We start from the raw sequence: 27,403 nt of genomic DNA, 5'->3' as shown, positions 1-27,403 counted from the left end.
TGGAGGTGGGGGGCAATCTGCAAAATGGATAGAACAGCCTTGAAGGAAATATAGAACTCAGAAGGATATGGTTAACAAAAATGCCTTTGAAGGAAGCACATGTCACTCCTGAGTTTATGGTTGGCTAAACCACCTGCCTGCTTTACTCATTCTGGCACCTTCTCTTTGCCCTTCCTAAGACATGGCTCTGGCCTGGTTTCAAGCACAGACTTAGTCAACACTGGGTTCTAACCTTCTGAAGACTTGCTTGGGGACAAGGAAGACAGGCTCCATTCCAGGGATGGACCCCTGAGACCTCATGGCCTGTGGCTAGTCAGGGTCACTGGGAGGTACGGACAAAGTCTATAAACCAACAGCCCAGTCAGATGTTCTGGAATTAGGTCACAATGAGGGATATGTGGTCTACTTATGTGCCAAACACCTGTTCTATGCCGTTCCCAACATTCCTGACTAGGTGCAACCTCCTGGTGATTCTGGTTTTACAGTTATGTGATCACAAGAGCAAAGCAGCCCTCATGTATCTGAAGACTGGGGCAGCCTATAAACCTGAAACTAGCCCAAGACAAATTAGAGCTCTCATCAGCCCAAAGAAAGCACCCAAAGGTCCAAACAGCTGGGAAAATGTGGGTAGGAGTGGCCCTCTCCAGAAAAGGTGGATTGCTAGACAGCACAACCACAGAGATCAGAAGGAGAAAACAGACAGGAGCTTTACTCAAAATCATAAAGACCATATTTTTCATTGAGAACCGGTGTGGGAGTAGGAAACTGAAAATGGGCCAGTTGTCCCCGGCAGCCCTGAAGAAATTAGGTAAATTCTGCTCCAGAGACAGCAGAGCTGGTGGTGCCATTCTTCAGGACAACACAGCCTCTTTCTGCCATACCTCACTCGGCCAGGGCAAAGTTTGTAGACTGTAGCCGCTCGGTCTCCTGGCAGATGTTCTGCTCCACTGTGTCACACTCGGCTAGGAATGCCTAGAAAATACAAACGGGGCACTGAGGGCCCATCCAGGGATAGCCAACCACTGCCCACACAAGGCTCTCTGCCTAGACATTCTGGGGAACCCATGACTGAGACCCAAAAAAGACTGTGCATGAATGGAGATGGGCAACTGGCCTGGGTTCCAAGGTAAGGGGAGGAAGGAAGCATAGGACCAGGGTCTCTGACCACACTCTAGGCCAGCAATCCCCTAAAAGGTGGGAAAGGCCACAAAAGCTTTGCCTCAAGGCCACTGCACAATTGCAGGGGGCACTGTATGCATGAATACTGCCTCCTGGAATTGTGTAACGTGTCAGCCCTGTCTGCTCTCTAGTGAGTTCCCTCCCTAAATAGTTTAAATTCAAATATAATTACAGGGATATAGGGGGCTCTTCTCTGATAAATGAACAATAACCAAAACAAGCCCATACCACACACCACGCTTCTACACTACTCGACTTTGAACAGAAAAACACACATACCAACATATTAACATATTACACTTTGTCATGCACTATCACACAACTCACCTGAACCTTTTTTACCAAGCCTTTCCTTTTCAATCTACTGTCTTTGAAATTTTCTGGCAGGATCTATGGAAGAGTAAGTTGACACATAAATAATCCTCAGTGAAAACGACATGAGAACACATAAGAAACACCGACAGTACACAAAACAGGTCACAGGTCACCAATGTAAATGAGATGTGCATTTTCAAGAACCCTTTCCCTGGGTCTGTATCCCATATGGCCCTTCCATGGCTCTTGTCCCTATAAAAGCTCCCTCTGTTCTCAACGTCTGGGCCATAGGAACGGATCTGTAACACAGACTTTGTTCTTTTATTGTTTCCTATGTATGGATACTCTGCCCTGGCCAGACCATGGGCTCACTGTGACAGGAAAAGTACCTGCTGCTGCTGCTTTACAACTCTGGCCAACAGAAGCACACAGCACAGGTCACCTTCAAGAATGAAGCATCAGGCTAATATCATTACTATTATCTGCAAAAGAGAACCTGAGTTAATGGTTTTCAACAGCCCGACGAGATCTGGGTCTGGCTGAATCCTCTACAAGTAGCCCTGCAGAATGATCAGTCACATGAGGAGCAGAGAAAGTGAAGTCCTCTGTTTCCTTTTTTTTTTTTTTCTTTTTTTTCTTTTTTTGAGATGGAGTTTCACTCTTGTTACCCAGGATGGAGTGCAATGGCGTGATCTCAGCTCACTGCAACCTCCGCCTCCTGGGTTTAAGCAATTCTCCTGCCTCAGCCTCCTGAGTAGCTGGGACTACAGGCACGCGCCACCATGCCCAGCTAATTTTTGTATTTTTAGTAGAGACGGGGTTTCACCATGTTGACCAGGATGGTCTCGATCTCTTGACCTCATGATCCACCTGCCTCGGCCTCCCAAAGTGCTGGGATTATAGGCGTGAGCCACCGTGCCCGGCCCAGTCCTCTCTTTCCTTGACCATGAGATTGTGGACTACTTAGGTCCCAGCTTCATGTTGATTACAGATGCTACTGGCAAACATAAGTATACACGATAAAAGTCCTATGCTGGAGGGCTGTGAGTGCCTAGAAAGCAGGAACTGTCTTATTATTGTGCATTCACCCAGGACCTAGCAATGTGATTGGCACACAATAGTAGATGCTTAATATTTTCAAGTGATGGGTTTGCTCAGGCAATAGGAGAGTACATTACTGAAAGAGTGAAAGTGACTGAAATAAAGTCAAAGAAAACTAGTTCTTCTCAGCTGAATATTTACTTACCAGTGTGTCGATCTCCTCCAAGATCTTCATAAATTGCTCTATTGTGGCTTTTACTTTCCTATCAAGTTTGCAGAGAGCTTCAGCTTGCAAATCCTTGGGCAGAAAACCCTGTGGGGGAATAATGCATTATTGCAAGGGTTCTTTGAGGCTGATAGAAAATTCCACGCCGCGATACTAATGAAGCGACCACACTGAGTCCAACACAGCCCTGGCAGGCCAGGTCACATGTCAGATCCACAACTTCATCTCTTGGAAAAATTATAAAGGCTGGCCCTGGGCCAGTCTAAGAATTCTATCGGGTTGTAGTCTGCTGTACCTCACATGACCCACTGTGGCTGCAAATGCCTTCTGAGGCTTGGTTCCAGTGAAGCCCCCAGTTATACCTGCACACAAGAGGCAGATGTTAAAAGCACAGGCTTAGAGTCTTCAAAGCCTAGGCATGAATCCTGACTGCCACTGACTAACAAGTGCCCTTGAACAAATTACTTAAGACCATTCATGCCTCAGTACTCTCATTTTAAAAATGAAGATTATAACACCCACACCCTAGAGGGTTACTGCGAGGCAAAGGGAATATATGTACATGTGTAATTAACTTGTGGCACAGACACATGCTAACGAATGGCAGCAGTGCTTATTTTTATTAAATTGTCTAATGGTTCATTCATACAGCTTGGCCTAATGACCAGTTAGCTGGTGATAAGAGTTGGATAGCAGGGATCTCTGAGGATGTTTATCACGGCCAAGAGCTACAGATATAGATTTCACAACATGTAACAAGAGCTTTAAACATCACCCAGCAATTCCAACTCAAAGAACTTATTCTACCAAAAAATCAAGAACGGTCAAAAAAGATTTATGTCCAAGGATATTCAAAGAAGCATTACACAAAATACTAAAAATAATATTACATGATGAATAATACAGAACTGGCTAGGTAAATGATACATTTATATAAGATGAAATGCAAGCTTTGAAAAGTACCATCACAGGAAAATGTTTAATTTTTTTTTCTTTTAGTAGTAGATGAGAAAATGTTTAATTTTTTATCCAGTAAAAGAATAATTTACAAAGCATACATAACGTATCAAAAATTTTTTTTTTGTTTGCTGTTTTGCTTCCCACCCTACTTTTGGCCAAAATTTTTATTTTTGAGAGGAAGTCTGTCACCTAGGCAGGAGTGCAGTGGCACAATCTTGGCTCACTGCAACCTCTGCCTCCCAGGTTCAAGTGATTCTTCTGCCTCAGCCTCCCAAATAGCTGGGATCACAGGCACCTGCCACCAGGCCCAGCTAATTTTTGTATTTTTAGTAGAGATGGGGTTTCACCATGTTGGCCAGGCTGATCTTGAACTCCTGACCTTGGATGATCCACCAGCCTCGGCCTCCCAAAGTGCTGGGATTACAGGTGTGAGCCACTGCGCCCGGCCTATACCAAATATTTTTTTAAGATGAAAAATACATTTCAGGCTTTGGTAATGTCATCTCTCAGTTAGGGCCTCATGGGTAATTTTTATTTTCCATATTAGTGCCTACACATATACTTAAAACTTTTGTACAGTCAGCATGTATTCTGTAATTAAAACACAAACATACAGGCCAGGAGTGGTGGCTCACTCCTATAATCCCAGCATTTTGGGAGGCTGAGGCAGGCAGATCACTTGAGCTCAGGAGTTTGAGACCAGCCTGGCCAACATGGTAAAACCCCATCTCTATTAAAAATACAAAATAATTAGATGGGTGTGGTGGCAGGTGGAGCCTGTAATCCTAGCTACTTGGAAGGCTGAGGCAGGAGAATCGCTTGAACCCGGGAGGCAGAGGTTGCCAGTGAGCTGCTGAGATCGCGCCACTGCACTCCAGCCTGGGTGACAGAGTGAGACTCTGTCTCTAAATAAATAAATAAATGCCAAAACACAAACACACACCAATTAATGTTACAAAATGAGAGGAAAAAAGAAATACGTGGTCTTAAGCTAGTCCTAATCTGTGCTAGGTTTTAGTACCCCATCTCTAATATAAAGAATTGAATAGGATTACTCTCCCAACCCCACTATCATGTTCAACTTGGACCTTCTATGAATTAGCAAAATGTTGTCTGCCTTGCCAAACAGACTACAACAGCCCAGACAGGGAGAAGCTACTTGTTCTACTTCAGACAATACATGATCCTAGCATGCCAGGTGCTCTCCTGTGGGCACAGATGGATGCTGGCTGGGGTTTGGCAATAACTATGACAATAAATGCTTATAAAGCACTTAGTATGTGTCAAGCTCAATCTACATTATTTAATCCTCCCAACAATCCTAAGAGGGAAATGTCACTATTATTCCATTTTCACAGAGGAGGAACTTGAGACAAAGATAAACTTGTTCACAGTAAGAGAAAGGGTGGATCCAGGATCTGAACCTAGGGAGTCTGACAGCAGAGCCTGTCCCCATAACAAGGTATATCTAGGAAGCTCTGACAGAAGGCAGAAAGTCAAGGTCCATGAAGAGAGTTACCTGCTGGATTCCAGTAAGCTCTTTATTCAACTCTTCCAGCTGGTCAGCTATCTTCTCCACAGACTTCTCCCAATGTTTCAACTTCTTTAGTTCAGCTTCTTCCTCTGGACTGTTCTAAAATGTTGAAGAAGAAAACAAAGTCAACAGTCAACGAGAACAGGTGAGACTCGGTGGGCAGATCATTTGAGGTCAGGAATTCGAGACCAACCTGGCCAACATGGTGAAACACCATCTCCACTAAAAAATACAAAAATTAGCCGGGCATGGTGGCGTGCACCTGTAGTCCCAGCTACTTGGGAGGCAGAGGTAAGAGAATGGCTTGAACCTGGGAGGTGGAAGTTGTAATGAGCCAAGATCATGTACCTCCACTCCAGCCTGGGCGATAGAGCAAGATTCTGTCTCAAAAAAAAAAAAAAAGGAAAGAAAAAGAAAAGCAATCAACAAGAATACTAGCCTCTGTCAGGAAAAATATCTGACCACAACTGCATGAAACCACTCACTTAGAAAGAATGGTTTGAACCCTGTTGCTTCTTGGAAAGCAAGTCAAAGGGTTATACATCAAGTTTTCCATCTACAAAGACTTCAGACTAGAGAGAAGGTGTTAGGTAAACATTCTGGTGAGGGCCCTGACAGCCTGGGTGCTGAGAATGGAAACAATCCAAATGCCAGATTTAGTCTCAGTCTTAGACTGATCAACAACCAGGACTGAAGCCTAGAGGGCAAACACATTTCAGTGAACACTTGTGAGGAGTCCAGAACGGCAAGACAGGCAGAATTCTACTATTCCTTTAAATGGAATTCCTAAATGGCAGCCTCCAATTGAGCTCTCCTCTTCAATATGATGTTGGTTAACAATGACGAATACTTTTACTGAACACTCCCTACATGCCACACACTATCCTAAGCATATTACCGTATTATTTTTTTTAAGCCTTTCCACAACCCTATCAGGGAGGTACTGCTGTTTTACAGATGGTGAAACTGAGGCTTAATGCAGTAAAGTAACATGGTATCACACAGTACAAAAGAAGTAGAGCAGACTTAAGTTCAGACTTTTTTTTTTTTGAGATAGGGTCTTACTCTGGTGCCCAGGTTGGAGTGCAGTGGCTATTTATAGGCATGATCATAGCTCAGTGCAGCCTCAAAGCCCTGGACTCAAGTGATCCTCCTGTCTCAGACTCCCGAGTTGCTGGACCATAGACATGTGCCATGGTGCCCTCCTTGAGTTCACACTTCACTCCATACCCTCTGTGTCAGCTCCAAGTAAAAGTCCTATAGTTTCTTCAAACTTGACCCTTCAGTTCTGCCTATTGCCCATCACCATTCTCCCTGACCCTAAAGCAAGAAATTTAAAATATTTCCCCCCCTTCTCTCACGTAAACAATTGGTAGCTAGGTCTAGCAGCTGTCTGTTTAGTTACACTATCCCAAATTATTCATTCCTCATTGTAGCTAAGTCTTGAGTTCCAGTCTCTTGGCAGTTCTAAATCTGGATTAGATTTTCTTTGTTTTCACTTTACTAATCTCTGCCCTCTCTCTACTCAGCTACCTCACTCAAAATAAGGGAACTCCATATGCTCAATAATTCTGCTGTGTCACAATGTGCCAGCCCTCTCTCATCACCTTAAGGGTTGCTGACCTCATCTGTGACCAACTGACTCTTTTTTTCCCCTCAGTTCTTTAATCTGAACCTCTCTTTCCAGTCAAAGGTTTTTCCTTGTGGGAGATTTTAGTTAAAAGGTTGGTTAAAGGGAAAGAGGCTCCTGAACTGTCAGAGAGTAATTATTCTTAATATCTACAAGTTTATTTTAACAAAAGGTATCTTGCAAATTCTACTCCAAGCAAATGAGGCCTTTCCCAGGCACCATTTTAACCAGTCCAAGATTCTACCACCAAAACAAAAAACATATTAAGGCAGCACAACTGCTCCTAATTCCTAGAGCAAAAAACATATTAAGGCAGCACAACTACTCCTAATTCCTAGAGCAAAAGGTCTAACCAACAGGAGCAGGAGGGTATGAGAACAAAATTGGTAATCCTATAAAACAAATAAAGGTTGTATTTGTTTAGAGAGGTGTTTTACCAATGCAGAATCTGGGTCCTAAATTTAGTCTTCTAAACAGAAACATGTATAAAAGACTTTAGTCATTTGATTCTGAGGATTTCTGATGGAAAAAGCAATTTACCTTTTTCCCAATTAACATGACCCGGCAACCATCTTGTATTCCAAGTGCTGACAATGGTGTCTCCATGTCCTTCAGAGATTTTCCTAAAAAGAAGAGAAAGGTAGGCCAAGTTGTAACAATTGCACAACACTAAAAATAAATTTCAGCAGGAATACAGGAAATAGACAAGTGTGTTCACTAATGAGAATTGGTATCTTTTTAGAATGTATCTTGACCCAGTAATTTCAGCTCTAGATATTTATCCTAAACAAATAATTGGACAAGCATCTGCACAGTAACTACTATACAATAATATTCAGTGCAACCTTTTCATAATAGTGAGAAACTAGAAAGAGCTAAATATTCAGGAACCAGGGGCTGATGAACCACACTACAGAAGACTTTGGCCGGGTGCGGTAGCTCACTCCTGTAATTCCAGCACTTTGGGAGGCTGAGGTGGGCAGATCACCTGAGGTCAGAAGTTCAAGAATAACCTAGCCAACATGGCAAAACCCCATCTATAGTCCCAGCTACTTGGGAGGCTGAGGACCCGGGAGGTGGAGGTTGCAGTGAGCCAAGATTGCACCACTGCACTCCAGCCTGGATGACAGAACAAGACTCTATCTCAAAAAAACAAAAAGCAAAAAACAAAAAAGACTTTGTAGGCCTTAAAGCTCATTTTTTGCAGGAAACTTCAATGCCACAATGAATGCTGATGACACAGTGTTATTATGAGGGGTTTTATCCATGGGAACATTTTCTTCCTCATGCTTTCCTCTATTTTGAAACACGAATTTCTATTGTCAATTCAGAAACAAAATATTTTTAAAAATTAAAGACAATAAGTTACACTACGAAATATAAGTAAAAATGCCTCCTATTACTAAATTCTTTATAATGACTGATACCCAATGGGATAAGTCTTTCCCCAGTGGATACCAGAATAATGGATTCTCGGCCAGGCGTGGTGGCTCATGCCTGTAATCCCAGCACTTTGGGAGGCCAAGGTGGGCAGATCACAAGGTCAGGAGTTCAAGACCAGCCTGACCAACATGGTAAAACCCCCTCTCTACTAAAAATATAAAAATTAGCTGGGTATGGTGGCACACGCCTGTAATCCCAGCTGAGGCAGGAGAATCACTTGAACCTGGGAGGCAGAGGTTGCAGTGAGCTGAGATTGTGCCATTCATTGCACTCCAGCCTAGGTGATGGAGCAAGACTCTATCTCAAAAAATAAATAAATAAATAAAAATAAAATAATAAATTCTCATGGGAGTGGGAAGACAGAGGACAGGGGTCAGGATGGTGTGGGTCCTGGCAGAAATTAGCATCATCCACTGAGCCTGCCACAACCAGGCCCCTGGTAAGTTTGTTCAAAACCTCCTTTGAGTCAGAACAATGTGAAGCACTGGAAACACAGCAGTATCTCCACCCTCACGGATGCTGTTATTCTAACAGAGAAATCAGCTGTTAAGCAACTAAAAAAATGATTATTTAATAGTAATTTCAGAGAGCTGATGCAGAAATAGCAGGGAGTACCATGGTAACATATAATGGGGAGATGATCTAGCCAGGGAAGACTGGCTTGCTTCTAGCCAGGGAAGACTGCCCAGGAGCTTCATCAAAAATGGTGAGATTTCTGTCATCATCCTAAGACTTCAAATCTGATACCTGTCCAGATATTTGAAAGTGTCCAGTACCTAGCAGGTCCTCAATAAATATTTGTTGAAGAACTGAATGAATAAACAAATAAATAAAAATTGTCCCAGTTTGAAAACAAAGTGACTATTAGGAAAAGTTGAGCAGATTTAAAACTGTCCTTCGGCCATAAGGAAAACCTGGAAAAGAAATGCCTACCCTTAAATATGAGTTTCTGAAAAGACAGTGGAATCCCTGTGGCCTCTTCAACAACCTGGGCCAGGTCTTGGACAAGTGGTTCACTGCTGCCCTGCTGCGGGGTAACATGAAGGTTGTGCTTCTCATTACCTGGGGAGAAAGAAAAGCATTGGAAGAAGATGACACTTTATTACATTTATTTATCCAGCCTTCAAGGTCCAGCTCATATGCCACCTACTCCACAGAGCCTGCCCCCATGCCACCCAGCTTTCCTCTGGTGACCTCCTCAAGGATTTCTGTTTCTTCTATCATAATAACTAAACAATATGAATGATATCAGCTAACATTTTAAGCACTTATGCATAAAGGGCTCTTTAGACTCATTTCATGCATAATCTAATTCAATCCTCAGAAAAAAATCACGAAGTAGGTCTACCTGTTACTCCTTATTTCACAGATGAGCAAACTGTGACTTCAGGCAAGTTCAGGCCTGCCTATGGAGACCCAACTGTTGGATTCAGAACTTGACATCAGATCTAGCTGATTTCCAAGCCCACCCTTTTTGTCACAAGCCATCTGCTTCCTGTGGCCTGACTGCACTGTACCCTGTATTGTATTGGTTTTTATCTTGCTTGCTATAATGGGCAAGTGACTGTTTTTCTCCCACTGGACACACTTGAGTGCACCCATGACTGGTGCTAAGTAAACGGATAAATAAAAACAAACAGCAGAGACTTTCTTTCTGGAAGGAGAGATGCCAATTCTTTTCCAGGGATGTGGACAATAAGGACAGAGCCTGTGTCCAGTACATTACAACAAGCTTTGGTTTCCCTAACAGTTCCATGAGGTCAGCAGACGCCAGGTTTACCAAATTTACTTCACAGAGAAACCGGATTCTTAGAAAGACATTCATTCATCCCAAGGTCACTCAAAACTGCAGAATCTAGAATCTGGGTCTCCTGATTTCCAGACCCTTGGGTCTCCTCTAGCTGGTTTTGGGGAAACCTCATGGACTCAGCTCTCCGGTGTACTGAGTTCATTTGGTTGTGTCAACTCCAACAGTAGGCAGACCCAAATGGTGTCCAGAATACAAAGCTTGGACCCACAGCCCACTCAAGCGGCACACAGGGAGAAGGCACTCAGCAGATGAGGAGCACCCCGCCAGGCTCATCACACACGGAGCAGTCGTAGACCACATGGCCAAATATATGCCTGACACAAAGACCACAATAACTGTGCGGGCACACAAACACAAGCAGGCCCACGACGTAAAGCACGGAGAAGTTCAAACACCCAGGATCGCACAAATGGCCAGAGACAAAATACACCCGCCACATGGAAAAGAGTGCAGACACAAAAGCCAGTCCCAAGGACACAACCAAGAACCCACGCTGCCGGACAGCAGGACAAACCAAGGACACACGCTTCTGGAGGACACCTGGCCAAACCCACAGACCTCGACGGGCTTTCGGGGCCAGCAAGGAGCCCAGCCGGCGCCCGGCACTCACTGTGAGTGACAGTCACGGTGAGCCCAGCTGTCGCCATTTCCTCCCTGGTCACCTCCTCGCTCCGGGTCGCCTTCTCGTCCCTGGTGACCTCCTGGCTCCGACTCATCTCTTCGCCCAGGGTCGCCTCTTCACTCTGGGTCGCCTCGCTACCGGTCGCCTCCTCACTCAGGGTCAGCTCCTCGCTCCGGGCCGAGCGGCGCCGGGTTTTCTTCTTCATCCGCGGCCTGCGAGCGCCGGCGGCGGCGCCCCTGGTGGGTCGGTCATGCCCGCCGGCTGCATCCCGGACAGATGGACGCCGAGAGGGAGGTGGGCCGTGCTGGGCCGGGGGCTCCGACTGGCGCGACTCCCGGCCTCGCCGAGGGGCGCGCAGCCGGGAGCCCAGCCGATCCCGGTCGCCTCGCGGTCTCCGCGCCCCGCCGCGCGCAGCCAGACCCACTCCCGTTGACCGCCCAGCGGTGCTAGCTGAGCGCTGCTTCTTGCAACCCCGCCCGGCTACTTCCCGTCCCCGCCCCGGCCTGCCGGCCCCGCCCCCTCCCCCGCCCTATTCCGCTACAGTTGCCTCCAGGCCCCACCCACGCAGCTGAGGCCCCGCCTCGCTCCGGTGAAACCCCTCCCACTCCTTCCACCAACGCCCCGCCCCCTGCAGGCTCTCTCCCGGTGCACCGAGTCGTTTCGCGTTCTTTCCCGGGAAGACCTGATTGAAAATCCGGAAATAGGATCGGGAAACTGCTGGAGGCATATTGCGCTTGCGCACGGGGATGGGGCCGGAAGTCGAGGCGGGGTGACTCTGCTTCCGTTTCTGGTTTTGCTCCAGTGTTTAGGTTTCTTCGCGGCCGCTCAAGATGAACCGATTCTTCGGGAAAGCGAAACCCAAGGCTCCGCCGCCCAGCCTGACTGACTGCATTGGCACGGTGGGCATTTGACCATGCATATAAGTAGGCTCAGGACCTCTGACACACCCGACCCCGCCCACCCCCGGCCCCGGGCCCCTATTTCTCCACTTCATTCCTGGTCCTGGGCCCCTTACACGTCGGCCCTCTCTATCCCATCTTCTCTCCTTCATCCCTGTTACCCAAGTCATTCCTAACGCCACAAACCAGGGACCCCCTCTAACCTCATCACTGCCTTGTCCTACCTGCACCCAACGCGTTTTGATGCCCATTGCCCGTCCATTCGCTCTCGCCTTGATCCTCTCACCTCACCCAGCCCTAGGCCCACATACCCTTCCCACCTTGTTCTGCCTGATCCCTTACCCTTCTTTCAGCTGTCATCTCCAGCTGACATCAGGACTCAGCTTGATACCTTACGTCAACATGTCTGTACCTCAATCCTGGATCTCAGTAACACAAAACTCAGAATCCTGGCCCCTCAGATTAAGCCACCATCCCCGATCTAGGAAATGGCATTAGATCTACAATCAGCCGGTATCCACTGGGCACTGGCCCATTTCACGCGCCTTGGACGAGCTCTCAGCCTGGCTAGTCTTTGATTCCAGGGAAATTCCAACTCAGCCCAGTGATTCTCAAATTATTATCTGCCCCAACCCACTTGAGGGCTAGCTGGTATATCAGAATTGGGGCAGTATGGCAGGGAGGGTCAGAGTATAATTTATAAAAGCCCAGGGTTTCTGGTTGGGAATACCCCTCTTTGCTAACCACTGTTTTTCACCCTTCCCCATAAGCTCCTTTTTTTCTTTTCTTCCTCTATATTCCTTCCTCTCTACCTGCCCCTTCTGAAATAAGTGTATTGCAGTAACTACCAGTGCATTTGATGTTTTCCCCCAAGGTGGACAGCAGGGCAGAATCCATTGACAAGAAGATTTCTCGATTGGATGCTGAGCTAGTAAAGTACAAGGATCAGATCAAGAAGATGAGAGAAGGTCCTGCAAAGGTAATGTAGGCAGCAACTGCTGCACAAGCTGCTGGCACAGCCTAGTTTTAACACCTATAGAAATAGAGCCTAGTGTAGGGGCTGTGAGTGTCCCTACTGAAGAGATGTTTACAATCTGGTAAGGAGAAAACATGTGAGGGTGTTTCCTTTAGGGAGGACAGTTTGCAACCAAATATGGAAAGGAGGCTGGAGTTTGATCTTGTGGGAAGAGATGCTGATCACATGTCTAGAAGCATGTATATGAGAATTAGCCCATTATACTGAGAAAGTAGTGATCTGGAGAGGAGGACTAGGCTGTGCTCAGGATCAGTGACTTGCCAAGCTGGTCAGGTTAGGTTGGTATATTAGACTGCTTAAGGAGTGGCCTGCTGGGAAAAACTGAACTAGGCATCTGGGACCAGTGTTCTAATACTAACACTGTCACTGCCTAGTAGTTTTGACCTTGATAAAGTCACTTATTTTCCACTCCTGTTAGGTAGGAATATAAAATACTGTGTTTAAGCACATGGACTGTGGATATAGAACTACCTTGTTTTTTCCGGGTCCATAACTTATTAACCATGTGAGCCTGGGTGTATCACTGAACCTCTGTTTTCCCATATGTAAAACAGAGATAATACCTACCTTACAGTGTGTGGATTAAATGAGGTAATAGATGTGACCTGCATAGCACTATGTCTAGTACACAGTAGCACTCAGTAAATGTGAATTATGATCATCTGTGAAGTAATACCTATTTTTCCTTCCTCATTGGAGAAGACAAGTAAAATGATCTACAGAATTCTATAGAAAAGAAAGGCCTTTCCCATCCCAGCCATCTTGGTGGATGGTGTGGAATGAAGAACAACCAGAGGCAGGAAAGCCCATGTAGACTTGAGACAATGAAAGCCCAAACCATGGTGATAGGAAACCAAAGAATCAGTTTGAAAGTGAGTTCTGAAATCAGTTAACAGGATGACTGTGCATGAAGAACAAAAAAGGGAAAGATGAGGTTGATATAAAGGTTTTCAACCTAGAGAGGTGAGAGATTGGTGGGGCCATTGTTACTTATTTCCAAAGTGAGGTAAGGTTTAGGAGTTAGGAATTGTTGAGGTTAAGTTGATAGGCTATACAAATGAAGAATCTCCCTAAGGCAACTGGATATACAGAATCAGCACTTTGGGGGCTAGAGGTGGAGATAATATGCTTTAGAAAAAGGGAAAGTAGTTCAGGACTCTGGGATGCCAGATGCAAAGACACATAGGAGCTAAATCTTAAAGACTAGACCTTAGAGATACCTGCTTTTGGGAGGGGAAGAACAGAATCCAGGAGCCATTATGTCTACTATTTTGAAGAAAAGAGGAAGTAGGCATGTGAGTTAGAGGCTATGGGAAATTTCTTTTACTGTATGTGTGTTTTCCACTTTATTTTTATTAAATCTGTTTTTCTTTCCAGAATATGGTCAAGCAGAAAGCACTGCGAGTTTTAAAGCAAAAGCGGATGTAAGTTACACACACAATCTCTTTCCCTCTAGCAGGTTTAACTAAAAGAGAAATGGTCTTCCATTCCTTCAGGTTTTCATACTATTTTCTAAGCACTCGTGATTTAATTACAAATTTTCATTGACGTGTAATTAAATACAGTTAGCTGGGTTCTTCCCCACTATGTGTTCAGCAATGTCTGTTGTAACAACTTCCATCTAAATGGAACTTTTTCTGTTGTGATGGAGATGTTCTATATCTGTGTGTTCAATATAGTAGCTGTTAGCCACATGTGGTTATTGAGCACTTGAAATATGGCTAGTGTGACTAAGGAACTGAAGTTTAAATTTTAGGCAATTTAAATAATTTAAGTAGCCTTATATAGTTAGTGACTTCTGTTTTGAACTGACCAGATCCATAGGGTTTGGTTTTCCTATTATTTATTTTCGAGTGTGCCTTTTTTGTTTTTGTTTGTAAAGTTAGGAATCCTAAATGTTTGTTTCCTCACACCGTAATAAATTTTAAGATCCTTAATTTGTTTTAGGTGACTATGTCCCAATTTTGAGCACAAGCTAACGTATCTTTGGTGCCTACCTCTGTGGACTGTTCAGCTGATGAGATCCTCTACAGGGTTTTAGAGGTTAGGTGTAATTTGCTATTAAGGAACTAGAAAAATTATCAATATCTGTCTTCCTATTTTAAAATGACTTTTTATAGGATACCAGTCGCCATCGTCCTCCTTTTAAGTTAGATCAAATTGGAAAAAGAAATTGTAATGCCTAGACTGGTGGGAGTGTGGCGAAGTGATTTACCTTCTTAATTGGTAGCATCGCTAGTTTTAAGTAACCTTTTTTGTTATAAAAAGAATACAGGTTCATTGTAGAAACTTGGAAAATACATAAATATGAACAGAAGAAAATAAAATTGACCTAGATTCTTACTACTAGAAATAACCACCTTCAAAATGCTAATTTCTTCCAGTTTCTTTTCTCTGCCTCTGCATACATGGTATGTGTGCATATAACTTTTTAGAAGAAAACTGAAATTGTAGTGTGTATATGTAGGTAATCCTTTTCCACTTAATGTTATATCATGAGCATTTCCCTGTTCTTTTAAATATTCTTTGGAAATTTTATTTTTTTTAATGAGATTATAATATTCCACCATTTGCTTGCACCATGAATGGACCATTCTTTTTCTGGTTGGATAGTTAGATTGTTTCTAAATATTGCATAAAGACCATAGTGACAGAAGTCTTTGAGGTAATATTATAATTTGATATAAAACTTTATTTTAAAAACATTTTGAACACCAGACATTATATTAAGTCAGATGGATTACCTATTTATGAATACAAGATTAATAAAATACACCTGAGGCTGGGCACAGTGGCTCATGCCTATAATCGCAGCACTTTGGGAGACTGAAATAGCAGATCACTTGAGGTCAGGAGTTGTAGATCAGCCTGGCTAACGTGGTGAAACTCCAAGGCGTGGTCTCACAGGCTTGTAGTCCCACCTACTTGGGAGGCTGAGGCAGGAGAATCGCTTGAACCCAGGAGGCAGAGATTACAATGAGCTGAGATGACGCCACTACACTCCAACCTGGGTGACAGAGCGAGACTGTCTCTAAACAAATAATTAAGTAAATAAATAAATAAAATAAAATAAAATATCCCTGTCTTCAAGGAGTTCAAAATTCTGGAAAAACATTTAGCTATATGTATGAAGAGCCTTAAAAATAGTTTTACCTTTTACTCTAAGAATTTCACTTCTGGATATTTATCATAGGAAATAATTATAAAGACATAATAAAATATGCAGGAACACAGAAAAAAGCAAATGCTATAATGTTAATTGGAAAATAGTGTTATAACTAAAATACAGTCATGTGCTGCATAACAATGGTTTTGTCAATGACAGAACAGACTGCATTATATCACTCTGGCTCCTATAAGGATATAATCCTGTATTTTTACTGTATCTTTTCTATAGGATGTTTAGATACATAAATACTTACCATTGTGTTACAATTGGCTACAATACTCACTAGAGTAACATGCTGTACAGGTTTGTAGCCTAGGAGCAAGCAGTAGACTATATCATATAGCTTAGGTGAGTAGTGGGCTATACCATCTAGGTTTGTGTGAGTACACTGTCTGATGTTTTGCACAGTGATGAAATTGCCTAACAACGTACTTCTTAGAACATATCCCCATTGTTAAGCGACTCATGACTGTACATGCAAAGGAAAAAGACTGGAGGGACACATCAAATGTTACATGTGTTAGAGTGATTAAATTGTTTTTGCCAGTTTTTCTGTGTGTTATCTAATTTTTAAGGTTTTTGCTCCTTTTTTTAAAGAAAATACTCTTATTTAGTGTAAGGATACTTTGTTCTTCAGGATTTCTATCTGGCTCATATATTTGCCATTCTCAATTTACTCTAAAAAGGTATGAGCAGCAGCGGGACAATCTCGCCCAACAGTCATTCAACATGGAACAAGCCAATTATACCATCCAGTCATTGAAGGACACCAAGACCACGGTACTCCTTTTCCCGTTATTTCATTTCTTTATTCTTATTTTCTTTTCCTGTGGCTTTTTAAAGACACTTTAACTGGCCAGGCGCAGTGGCTCATGCCTGTAATCCAAACACTTTGGGAGGCCAAGGTGGGTGGGTCATCTGAGGTCAGGAGTTCGAGAACAGCCTGACCAACGTGGTGAAACCCTGTCTCTACTAAAAATACAAAAAGTAGCCGGGTGTGGTGACGTACACCTGTAATCTCAGCTACTTGGGAGTCTGAGGCAGGAAGATCACTCGAATCAGGGAGGTAGAGGCTGCAGCGAGCTGAGATTGAGCTGTTGCACTCCAGTCTGGGCAGCAAGAGCAAAACTCTGTCTCAAATAAATAAATAAATAAAGACAATTTAACCACCATGACTTCCTAAGACATTGTGTTTTCTTCTTCCTTTTTTTAGGTTGATGCTATGAAACTGGGAGTAAAGGAAATGAAGAAGGCATACAAGCAAGTGAAAATCGACCAGATTGAGGTGAGACGTATGCTAGTTTCTGCAAGAACGTGCACTAGTTTCTGAGAGAATCCAAACGAATGTGTGTGTGATAGGAAGAGCACAGTAGAGAAATTAAATCCTCGGTCTGCCATTTACTAGTAGAGTGACTTCAAGAAAGGGTACCAAATATCTCAGTTTCCTAGTACCACATACAGTTACAGACAGTCCCCGATTTAAAACAGTTGAACTAAATGCGTTTTCAATTTGATGATGGTGCAAATACTATATGCATTCAGTAGACACCATACTTTGAGTATCCACATAACCATTCTGTTTTTCAGTTTCAGTACGATATTCAATAAATTACATGAAATACTCAACACTTTATTATAAAATAGGCCGTTAAATGATTTTGCCCAACTATAGGCTAATGTAAGTGTTCTGAGTATAATTAAGGTAGGCTAGGCTAAGTGATGGTTTAGTAGGTTAGGTGTATTAAGTGCATTTTCTACTTAAGATATTTTGAACTTATGCTGGGTTTATTAGGATGTAACCCTATGATAAGTCAAGGAACATCTATATTATGAGGATAAAATAAATGAGCTAGTATATCTATGCACACAATGCCTGGCCTATAATAGCATACAATAGTTACTTTTAACTAACTCAATGATTTTTAGTTTATTTCTTCAATGGTAGAGTAGTGATGTTGTTGCCTATTCCCAGGATTGTCATGAATGTTAAATGAAAATATGTAGGTAAAGTGTATGTAAAGGGCTTAACCCAACTCCTGGCATAGTAGACTTGGTTCCCTTTTCTAGTAGTTCTCCTTAGATTTTTAATAATAATGTCATTAGTTCCTTGAAGTTAGCATTTCTTATTGGAATTGGGTTTTGACCAGGGAGGTGAGCCCTAAGAGCTTGGCAGCTCCTAGCTGTCAGATGAACAGCCCAGGTGGCAAGAAGAGATAGCAGAGGGAGTGAGTGGTAACTGGTCAGAGGAGAGAGAGTCTTCCTTTCTGTAAATAAAATGCTGCTCTTGACCTTTACCCCCTGACTATAATGTTCATTTCCTTGAGTGCAAGGACTTACTTTATTCACTGCTGTATCCTCGGTGCTCACAACAATGCCCTGCCATAGTTTGTGCTCAGAAAGTATTTGATGGATGATGAATCAGAGACTATAAAAGGAGATAAAAATAAAAAACAGGAGAGAAGGAGAGAAAGCAGTACAGCCTGATTCAAGCAGTGTTTGTTGGGTGAGCAGTTACTGCATACCAGGCATTTTATTGCCTCTGCAAAGGTAGTCTCTGGTAATGCTGATCTTTAGTAAGAGTGAAGGCATTCCTCCCCTCTCTTATTTTTTCAAGCACCCCTCCTTAGGTTGCCCTTGGCTGTCTCTAATCCTTCACAAGCGTCTGCATGCATGGTATTAAACTTTGTGATACTCCGTAGGAGCTTCACTGATAACAATGTTCTGTGTATGCTTGTCTTTTTTTTAATTTGAGACAGAGTCTCACTCTGTCACCCAGGCTGGAATGCAGTGGTGTGGTCGGCTCACTGCAGCCTCCACCTCTCAGGTTCAAGCAATTCTGCCTCAGCCTCCCGAGTAGCTGGGACTACAGGCCTGTGCCACCATGCCCGGCTAATTTTTGTATTTTTAGCAGAGATGTTGGCCAGGCTGGTCTCAAACTCCTGACCTCAAGTGATCCGTCCACCTCAGGCTTGAAAAGTGCTGGGATTACAGGTGTGAGCCACCACTCCCAGCCATCTTTTTTTATATAATATTGTTTGCTAATAAAATATAATGAAATGCAATGGTATTTTCTGCTTTTAGAGTTCCTTGTGTTTTAATTAGAGGTATTTAATATGAACAAAAGAGAAACTTTAGTCTTTGTGAATGTTTTCGTATGTCTCTTCGTCTTTCACCTGTGGTTGTCTGTCTGTCTCCCTGCCTAATTATCCTTTTCCTGTCCTCCAATAGATTGCCAGCATGACAGGTGGAGAGCCCCTTTAACTCTTTTGGTGTGTATGTGTCTTTGGTTAGATTTGAATTTTTTGGTTAGATTTATTTTTCTAAAACGCTTTACTTGGAAAACATTTCCATTGTTTTATAGCTTTAACTTTTTATTTTGCTGTTCTGTGTGTGTGTGTAGGTCTGTTTTTCTTTTTTCAGTTTCTGCATATCACTACATCAATGTTCTTTTTAGCTTAGTGCTTATATTTTTTTATATTGCTTTTGTTTGTTTATACAATAGAGAACCAGCTAATTCTTTGTGGGATGAGTTTTTTCCATGTCTATCCTGGAGTCTGTTGCTAGGAATCCTATTCAGAGATGATTTGGGAAGACGTGCTTTGATGTGTAATACCATTGTATAAGCTTGACTTGATTAGCTTTCTCTGTTATTTTCTCTGTCTTTTAATTATGGCTCAGCCAGTGCTTCTCTGTGTAGCAGAGTGTTAAACATGCATATAATGCTGCAGTTGGTACGTGGAAATGCAGAAAATCAAAGTTAAAAAAAATTATTTTCCCCTCCATTTCTCTACCCTTTTCACCTTTATATAGAAACTCACTCTAATTTGGGGGCCAGGAAGGAATTTTCTTTTTTCTTTTGCTGTTCCCCAGGTTGGATACAGTGACTCAGTCTCAGCTCACTGCAACCTCTGCCTCCCAGGCCCAAGCCACCTTCCCACTTCAGTCTACTGAGTAGCTGGGACTACAGGCATGCGCCATGCCCAGCTAATTTTTGTATCTTTTGTAGAGACAAGGTTTTGCCATGTTGCCCAGGTTGCTCCCAAACGCCTGAGCTCAAGTGATCCACCCACTTTGGCCTCCCAAAGTGCTGAGTTTACAGGCATAAGCCACGGCGCCTGACAGAATTTTCAAATGTCTTGCATTGCTATAGAAATTCTGAAGGATAAATGGTGCTGATTTGGTCCTTTTGCTTTATCAGCACTAGTTCTGTTCCCATCTATGTGGAATTTTAATATATGAAGAGCAAATTGTTGTTCTGCACATACTTAATACAGTGAATATATATAGTATTAGGTGCTTAGTGTTTTACATATATTATTCCAGTAAACCCTTACAACAACCCCAGTGAGATGTGGCTACTAATAATTCTATTTTACAAACGAGGAAAATAAGGCTTAGAGACATTACTTCTCATTGAGTCATGGCAAAATTGAACTTGGGTATGTCTGACTCCAGAGTCTCACTCCTAACCATTATACCAGCTGCCCTGTGTGATGCTATACCACTTCTTAGATTGGTTTCACATTATAGTTTACCCTTGGTTGAAGACATTTTTCAACCAAAAGCAGATTGACGATACAGTATTTGCAGGATGCAAAACCAGCTATATGGAGGGCCAGTTGGGGACTTGGATATGGGCACATTCTGGTATAGGCAGACATCCTGGAACCAATGCCTTGCGTATATCAAGGGACAACTGCATTTTTAGCATTGTAGTAATCTCCCAGTTAAGCACAGGTAGATTATTCATATATGATTTATGCCCTCGGTCCATTTTTTTCACCAGCCTTGTCTCGACTGTGACACCTATCATGATTCCCTTTCTGGTTCTCCATCCAGGGTGGGCCATGTACAACTAACTTTTTGTACCACTTCAGTAGTTTCTACTATTGCCTTCTTTCTCTGCACAGTATAATCATCTTTGGCTGACTTGAGGAGAATAATTTGCTTGTCTCAATAACTTCCCTGTCTTCATTAATTAGAAAAGGATTGATAGTTTAGATCAAGATGATTGCTTGATATAATGTTTCAACTAATACTTTCTGTAATAGTAGAGAGCTGATGATCATCTATTCTCACATAGAACTTTGGACTTCCATGAAGCACTTGAAAATCAAATGTGGCCGGGCACGGTAGCTCATGCCTGTAATCCCTGCACTTTGGGAGGCCGAGGCGGGCGGATCACCTGAGGTCAGGAGTTCGAGACTAGCCCAGCCAATATGGTGAAATCCCGTCTCTACTGAAAATACAAAAATTAGCTAGGCATGGTGATGCGCACTTGTAATTCCAACTACTCGGGAGGTTGAGGCAGGAGAATCGCTTGAACCTGGGAGGCGGAGGTTGCAGGGAGCCGAGATTGCACCATTGCACTCCAGCCTGGGTGACAAAGTGAGACTCCATCTAAATAAATCAATAAAGTAAAAAATAAAATGTGAGATCACCAATTCTAAGCTTTAAGTTCATGTTTTGCCACCAAAAATAGGTGGGGGATTATGTGGGTCAGTAACATTCATAGTTACTATTAGAGGACATCTTTGGGCTTGTGATTTTTAATTATTTAAGCAATCTCTCATACTTTTAACTGGAAGGGATGTTTAAGAGTTACTTGAACCTGTCTTTTAGAGGAGTGTCTTTTCAGTTGTTGACATTAAGAAATTACTAGCTAGGCCGGGCGCGGTGGCTCACGCCTATAATCCCAGCACTTTGGGAGGCCAAGGCAGGTGGATCATGAGGTCAAGAGATCGAGACCATCCTGGTCAACATGGTGAAACCCCATCTCTACTAAAAATACAAAAAATTAGCTGGGCATGGTGGTGCGTGCCTGTAATCCCAGCTACTCAGGAGGCTGAGGCAGGAGAATTGCCTGAACCCAGGAGGCGGAGGTTGTGGTGAGCCGAGATCGTGCCATTGCACTCCAGCCTGGGTAACAAGAGCAAAACTCAGTCTCAAAAAAAAAGAGAAAAAAAAAAAAGAAATTACTAGCTAAAGACTAGGATGGGGAGGTGAACTAACAGTTGTTGAGAACTGTTTATGTGCTTGGCATTTTACATTATCTTTTTTAAAGTTGCTCATGTCTATATTCAAAGGAGAACGTAGGGGAAGTGGGTAGTTAGAAGAAAATGGTAAATGAGAAAATCCTCTCATACATATTTCCATAGGATTTACAAGACCAACTAGAGGATATGATGGAAGATGCAAATGAAATCCAAGAAGCACTGAGTCGCAGTTATGGCACCCCAGAACTGGATGAAGATGACCTAGAAGCAGGTAAGTTATGAGAAAAATAATCTATATTTAGTTTTGGAGTCCAAAAGGAACAACTGCCTGGGACCTTTTCCCCAGTGCTAGTGAAAATTTCTATCAGGATTTCCTGAAGGTTAGTTTATAGTACAGTCCCTGGGCAAAGAGCTTGTGAGGCAGCCACATCAGATTGCATACTCCACCAATAACAATGGGATGTATCAACTCTGGAGGAAGGTCTAGGTACAGGCCTTGACCTGGTGCTTAGTATGTGTAAGTATCCTCGACCTGGCCTTTCCTTGCTGTATTCCTTTTGATTTTGTTCTCCCTATTTTCCTAGTTGGAGTCCTTTCCCTCAGAACAGCAAAACCGATTAAGAAACAATAGTTAGGGCCAGGTGCAGTGGCTCACGTCTGTAATCCCAGCACTTTGGGAGGCCAAGGTAGGCGGATCCACTCAAGCCCAGGAGTTCAAGATCAGGCTGAGCAATATGACGTAATTCTGTACAGAAAATGCAAAAATTACCCAGGCATGGTGGTATGCACCAGTGGTCCTAGCTCCTTGGAGGCTGAGGTAGAAGGATCACTTGAGCCCAGGAGGTAGAGGTTCAGTGAGCCAAGATCATGCCACTGCAGCCTGGGCAACAACGTGAGACCTTCTCTCAAAAGAAAAGAAAAGAAAAAAAAAAAAAAAAAGAAACAGTAGTTGGCAAATACTTAATGTGCACCTACTGTATGCCAGGTACTATACAAGGTGGTGGGAATTTAGCACTGAAGAAAAATGCAGTCCCTACATTCATGAAGTTTCTCCTCTACTAGTGCAAGACATAAATGGTTTGCTTCAAGTAATTAATTACTAGAGCACAGGCTATAGGGAAGAAGTATGGGGTACCATGGAGGACATACTAAGGGACTCTAACCTAGTTAGTAGTCGGGGAGACACATGGGACCTGAAGGATGAGTAGGGGTTAGCATGAAAAAATGAGAAGGGTTGTCGAATGGCCCCAGGGATAGCAGTCTGGAAGCTGTTGCTATAGTCATTTAAGAGATGATGGTGGCTGAGAATAGCTAGGGTGATGGTAACAGAAACAGACAGAAGTGGACACATTGAAGAAATCTTAGAAAGTTGAGTGGTCAAGACTTATTGATTGATTGGATGTGGAAGAAGTGGGAGATGTCAAAGGTGGCTGGCTGTCAATTTCTAGCATGAGTAACCGGGTAGATGACTGAACCATTCCACACTGGATTTCTGTTGTATGATTCCCCTGTTACATTACTGCTGCTTCTTTCCCGCTCTCTCCATGGTCTATTTTTGCCTAGAACCTTTTTTTTTTTTCATTTATTTCTTTATGTTTAAATTTCCCATCTTCAGTTGCCCCTGATGAGTCTCTACCTGCTGTTGTCATTCCTCTTGGCTACTTTCAACTTATTTTTATTTTACCATAGACTTACTTTTAGAGTCTGATTTCATGTAATGGTCACACAGCATACAGCAATCTCATGCTCACTTTCACTGCCTTCTTTCAAGTTCATCAATAAATGAGAGAATTTATTAGCTGCCAGTTTTCTTGCTTACATTTTTTTTTAAATGTTGACTGTTTTGATCTCAGAGTTGGATGCACTGGGTGATGAGCTTCTGGCTGATGAAGACAGTTCTTATTTGGATGAGGCAGCATCTGCACCTGCAATTCCAGAAGGTGTTCCTACTGACACAAAAAACAAGGTGAAAGCTTTTTCTGTTTATATTTTAATGCAAAATAGCAAAGGCTTATGCTTGACCATAAGTCTGGGAATCTAAAAGGTAGTCTTACATTAGAACAAAGAAAGATGGTTCTGGGCATTATTTTGTGAACCCTTGAAGGTCCAGTTTTTCTGCATTCGATGATGAACTGACTGCATAAATACTGTCACTGAGGCTCAGGAATGTTTTTATACAATGACAATTTGTGTAACATACATAATCACCCTTGTTGTGAGCTGGCACTGGGCACCACTGATGGGTCTTAGACATTTCCTGTAAAAGCATAAGCAACACATAGGTGAGACTTGCTAAGTAGCAGTGACAATGTCTCACTCTCCATACACACAAGTTAATTATTTTGGGTGGATTTTTAATTTTATTTGCGTTTCTTTTTCTTTGTTTGTTTGTTTTTTTTCCCTGTACACACAAGAGTTTAGAATGGGTGGACTTTTTAAACTACAGATAAATAATTTAAGCATAAAACTTAATGTAGAAAGATTCTAATTTAAGGCAAAAGAATCTTGCCGGGTGCGGTGGCTCATGCCTGTAATCCCAGCACTTTAGGAGGCCAAGGCAGGTGGATCACGAGGTCAAGAGATCGAGACCATCCTGGTCAACATGGTGAAACCCCATCTCTACTAAAAATACAGAAAATTAGCTGGGCATGGTGGCACGTGCCTGTAAACCCAGCTACTCAGGAGGCTGAGGCAGGAGAATTGCCTGAACCCAGGAGGCGGAGGTTGCGGTGAGCCGAGATCGCGCCATTGCACTCCAGCCTGGGTAACAAGAGCGAAACTCCGTCTCAAAAAAAAGAATCCGGACACCTGGCACTAAGTATGACTAATTGCTTAGTTGTAAGCTTTTGTTTTCCTTGCTTCAGTAAAATGCAGATAATTACAAGTATCTCACTAATTGTTGTGCAGACAAATTAGATCTTCTATGTAAAGGACTTTGCAAACTTAAAACTCTGTTCAAATCTACATGATTATCTTTTTTTTTTTGGAGACACTCATTCTGTCACCCAGGCTGGAGTACAGTGGTGTGATCTTGGGTCACTGCAACCTCCCCCTCCCTGGTTAAAGTGATCCTCGTGCCTCAGCCACCCAGGTAGCTGGGATTACAGGTGCACGCCAGCACCCTGGGCTAATTTTTGTATTTTTAGTAGAGATGGGGTTTCACCATGTTGGCCAGGCTGGTCTTGAACTCCTGGCCTCAAGCGATCTTCCTGCCTCGGCCTCCCAAAGTGCTGGGATTACAGGTGTGAGCCACTAATAATGACAGGCAGGCTGAGTGTGGTGTGACTTTGAACAAAATAGCAGAAATTTTTGTCTTCTTTCTAAACCTCATCAGTTTTCACTACCCGTAAAATGTGAGAGCAAAGGGCAGGGAGCAGGTAATTTCTTAGATCCATTATTGCTGATTGCTGTGAGTGTACATCTTCTTCTGTTGCATCCCTCCCCTCTCTGTTGAGCCTGGGATAGTCTTGACTTTCTGAACTGCCCACTCCTCCCTGACCTCTCTGGCAACTTCAAGGTCCCAGGTCCATGGGTTGCTTTTTCTTAACAATCTATGAAATAATTTTATTAACACTACCATAGCCCACCTTGTTAATTTACTAGTAACAAGTCCATGAAGCATCTATGCTATTTCCACTTGTAGAAGGTCACAGATTCCTGAGTTAAATATGCTGTGGATATATGGAGTTTTTGTTGTTGTTGTTATTTTACCTTTTCAAGATGGAGTCTTACCTGTAACCCACGCTGGAGTGCAGTGGCACCATCTCAGCTCACTGCAACCTTCACCCCCAGGTTCAAGCAATCCTCCCACCTCATCCTCCCAAGTAGCTGAGATTACAGGCATGCTTCACCACACCTGGCTAATTTTTTGAATTTTTAGTAGAGATGGGGTTTTACTATGTTAGTCAGGCTGGCCTTGAACTCCTTACCTCAAATGATCTGCCTGCCTTAGCCTCCCAAAGTGCTGGGATTACAGGTGTGAGCCACTGTGCCCGGCCTGTTGTTGTTGTTTTTAAAGTAAAGGAATAAAAGAATGGCTACTCCACAGACAGAGCAGCCCTGGTTTTTTTTTTTTTTAGTGATAGTGGTATCACTGCCTATGATTATAGTAAAGCATGATATGAAAGTGACTCCCTCTCCGAGGGCACTGCTTCTTCAAGGATTTGGGAGGCTAGGAAAGCTGTTGGTCCACATTTGGGATCAGAGTGAAAATGCAAATACGGAGGCAAGGACCAACTCCTTAACCTTTCTTCCTTGACCCTCCAGCCTCCTTTTCCCCTTTGCAGGTTTACTCTTAGATTTCTCTTTCTCTCTCTTTCACTCTCTTTCTCCAAAAGGACCCCTTTTGGTCCTTTCTAGTTCTCTTCTTGATTCATCACTTCCTCCTTTACCTTTCATGAAAAAGCTCATTCTCACTTTTTTTTTTTTTTTTAGACAGAGTCTTGCTCTGTCACCAGGCACCAGGCTGGAATGCAGTGGCGCAATCTCAGCTCACTGCAACCTTCGCCTCCTGGGTTCAAGCAATTCTCCTGCCTCAGCCTCCCAAGTAGCTGGGACTACAGGCGTGTGCCACCATGCTCAGCTAATTTTTGTATTTTTAGTAGAGACAGGGTTTCACCATGTTGGCCAGGATGGTCTTGATCTCTTGACCTCGTAATCCACCCGCCTTGGCCTCCCAAAGTGCTGGAATCACAGGCATGAGCCACCATGCCCGGTCAAGCTCATTCTCATCTTATGAGTGGGATTTTGGTTTTGATTGATTTAATACTTAGAAATGAATTTTAACTGTTAAATGTTTGTAATCTTTTTTATCAAGTGGAAAAATAGTGGCACTAAACATTGCTTCCTTTTTACAGGATGGAGTTCTGGTGGATGAATTTGGATTGCCACAGATCCCTGCTTCATAGATTTGCATCATTCAAGTATATCTTGTAAAACAAACACATATTATGGGACTATCTTTCCAAATTTACCATAACAGATTTAGGTTTCTTTCCTTTCTTTGAAGGAAAATTTAATAACACTGCTCTTTTATTTTTTCCATTAAGAGACTCATTGCTTGGGAAATGCTTTCTTTGTACTAAAATTTGATTCCTTTTTTTTTCTTATGAAAAATGAACTTAGTTTAAGAGTGTCTTTGGCTTGTATGACTTGTTTTCATTCATTAATAATAATTTGAAATAAAACTAAGGAAATGGAATCTTAAAAATCTATGACAGTGTAACTCTACAGTCTCAAAATGACCTGACAAAAATGAGATTATTGGGGCTGTTCATATTATGAGTCAGAATCCTTTTCTATTGTGTTATTATAGGTTGGTTAAAGTGATGGGTTTTGTTGTGTCTTGTGAACAAAACATTACTATGTCCAGTATTGGAATGGAATTATCACTACTGTATTATGAGTGGGTATTTTGAGTCTATGGTTCCCCCAGTATTACATCTTGACTTGTAATCAATAATGAATATTTCTTGATATTTAATGTATAGGACATTTATTTATACTCAATAAATATTTTTCAAAAGGATATAATTTTAATATCA

At 42.7% G+C, this 27,403-nt stretch overlaps 2 protein-coding genes across 2 annotated transcripts; one reads left to right on the top strand and one right to left on the bottom strand.

Moving 5' to 3' along the window:
* Positions 1-682: 682 nt before the first annotated feature.
* Positions 683-10,981, bottom strand: BAG1 (BAG cochaperone 1). Its single transcript, XM_012463193.3, has 7 exons — positions 10,749-10,981; positions 9,262-9,390; positions 7,426-7,508; positions 5,241-5,354; positions 2,741-2,848; positions 1,507-1,569; positions 683-972 (listed from the first exon to the last, which is right to left on the bottom strand). Exons 1-7 carry the CDS (start codon positions 10,963-10,965, stop codon positions 883-885), a joined length of 804 nt encoding a protein of 267 aa, XP_012318616.1. The 5' UTR covers positions 10,966-10,981; the 3' UTR covers positions 683-882.
* A 441-nt stretch (positions 10,982-11,422) lies between these two features.
* Positions 11,423-27,403, top strand: CHMP5 (charged multivesicular body protein 5). Its single transcript, XM_012463194.2, has 8 exons — positions 11,423-11,659; positions 12,534-12,638; positions 14,073-14,119; positions 16,551-16,644; positions 17,078-17,149; positions 22,023-22,131; positions 23,714-23,826; positions 26,717-27,403. The coding sequence occupies exons 1-8, from the start codon at positions 11,591-11,593 to the stop codon at positions 26,765-26,767; spliced, it is 660 nt and encodes a 219-aa protein (XP_012318617.1). The 5' UTR covers positions 11,423-11,590; the 3' UTR covers positions 26,768-27,403.

Source organism: Aotus nancymaae, unplaced genomic scaffold (genome assembly GCF_030222135.1).
Source record: "Aotus nancymaae isolate 86718 unplaced genomic scaffold, 86718_ANA_hifiasm-v0.15.2.pri h1tg000003l, whole genome shotgun sequence".
In the NCBI taxonomy this organism is placed as follows: Eukaryota; Metazoa; Chordata; class Mammalia; order Primates; family Aotidae; genus Aotus; species Aotus nancymaae.
The sequence above is the reverse complement of the archived record's forward strand: the minus strand, read 5'-3'. Positions and strand labels throughout refer to the sequence as shown.

Excerpts from the sequence above, each read along its gene's own strand:
- CHMP5 (XM_012463194.2), top strand. The coding sequence starts at position 11,591 with ATGAACCGATTCTTCGGGAAAGCGAAACCCAAGGCTCCGCCGCCCAGC. Across the intron at positions 11,660-12,533 it reads TGACTGACTGCATTGGCACG|GTGGACAGCAGGGCAGAATC; the intron begins GTGGGCATTTGA and ends TTTTCCCCCAAG. Across the intron at positions 23,827-26,716 it reads CTACTGACACAAAAAACAAG|GATGGAGTTCTGGTGGATGA; the intron begins GTGAAAGCTTTT and ends TCCTTTTTACAG.
- BAG1 (XM_012463193.3), bottom strand. The coding sequence starts at position 10,965 with ATGAAGAAGAAAACCCGGCGCCGCTCGGCCCGGAGCGAGGAGCTGACC. Across the intron at positions 2,849-5,240 it reads AGCTTACTGGAATCCAGCAG|GGTTTTCTGCCCAAGGATTT; the intron begins GTAACTCTCTTC and ends ATTCCCCCACAG. Across the intron at positions 973-1,506 it reads GCTTGGTAAAAAAGGTTCAG|GCATTCCTAGCCGAGTGTGA; the intron begins GTGAGTTGTGTG and ends TGTATTTTCTAG.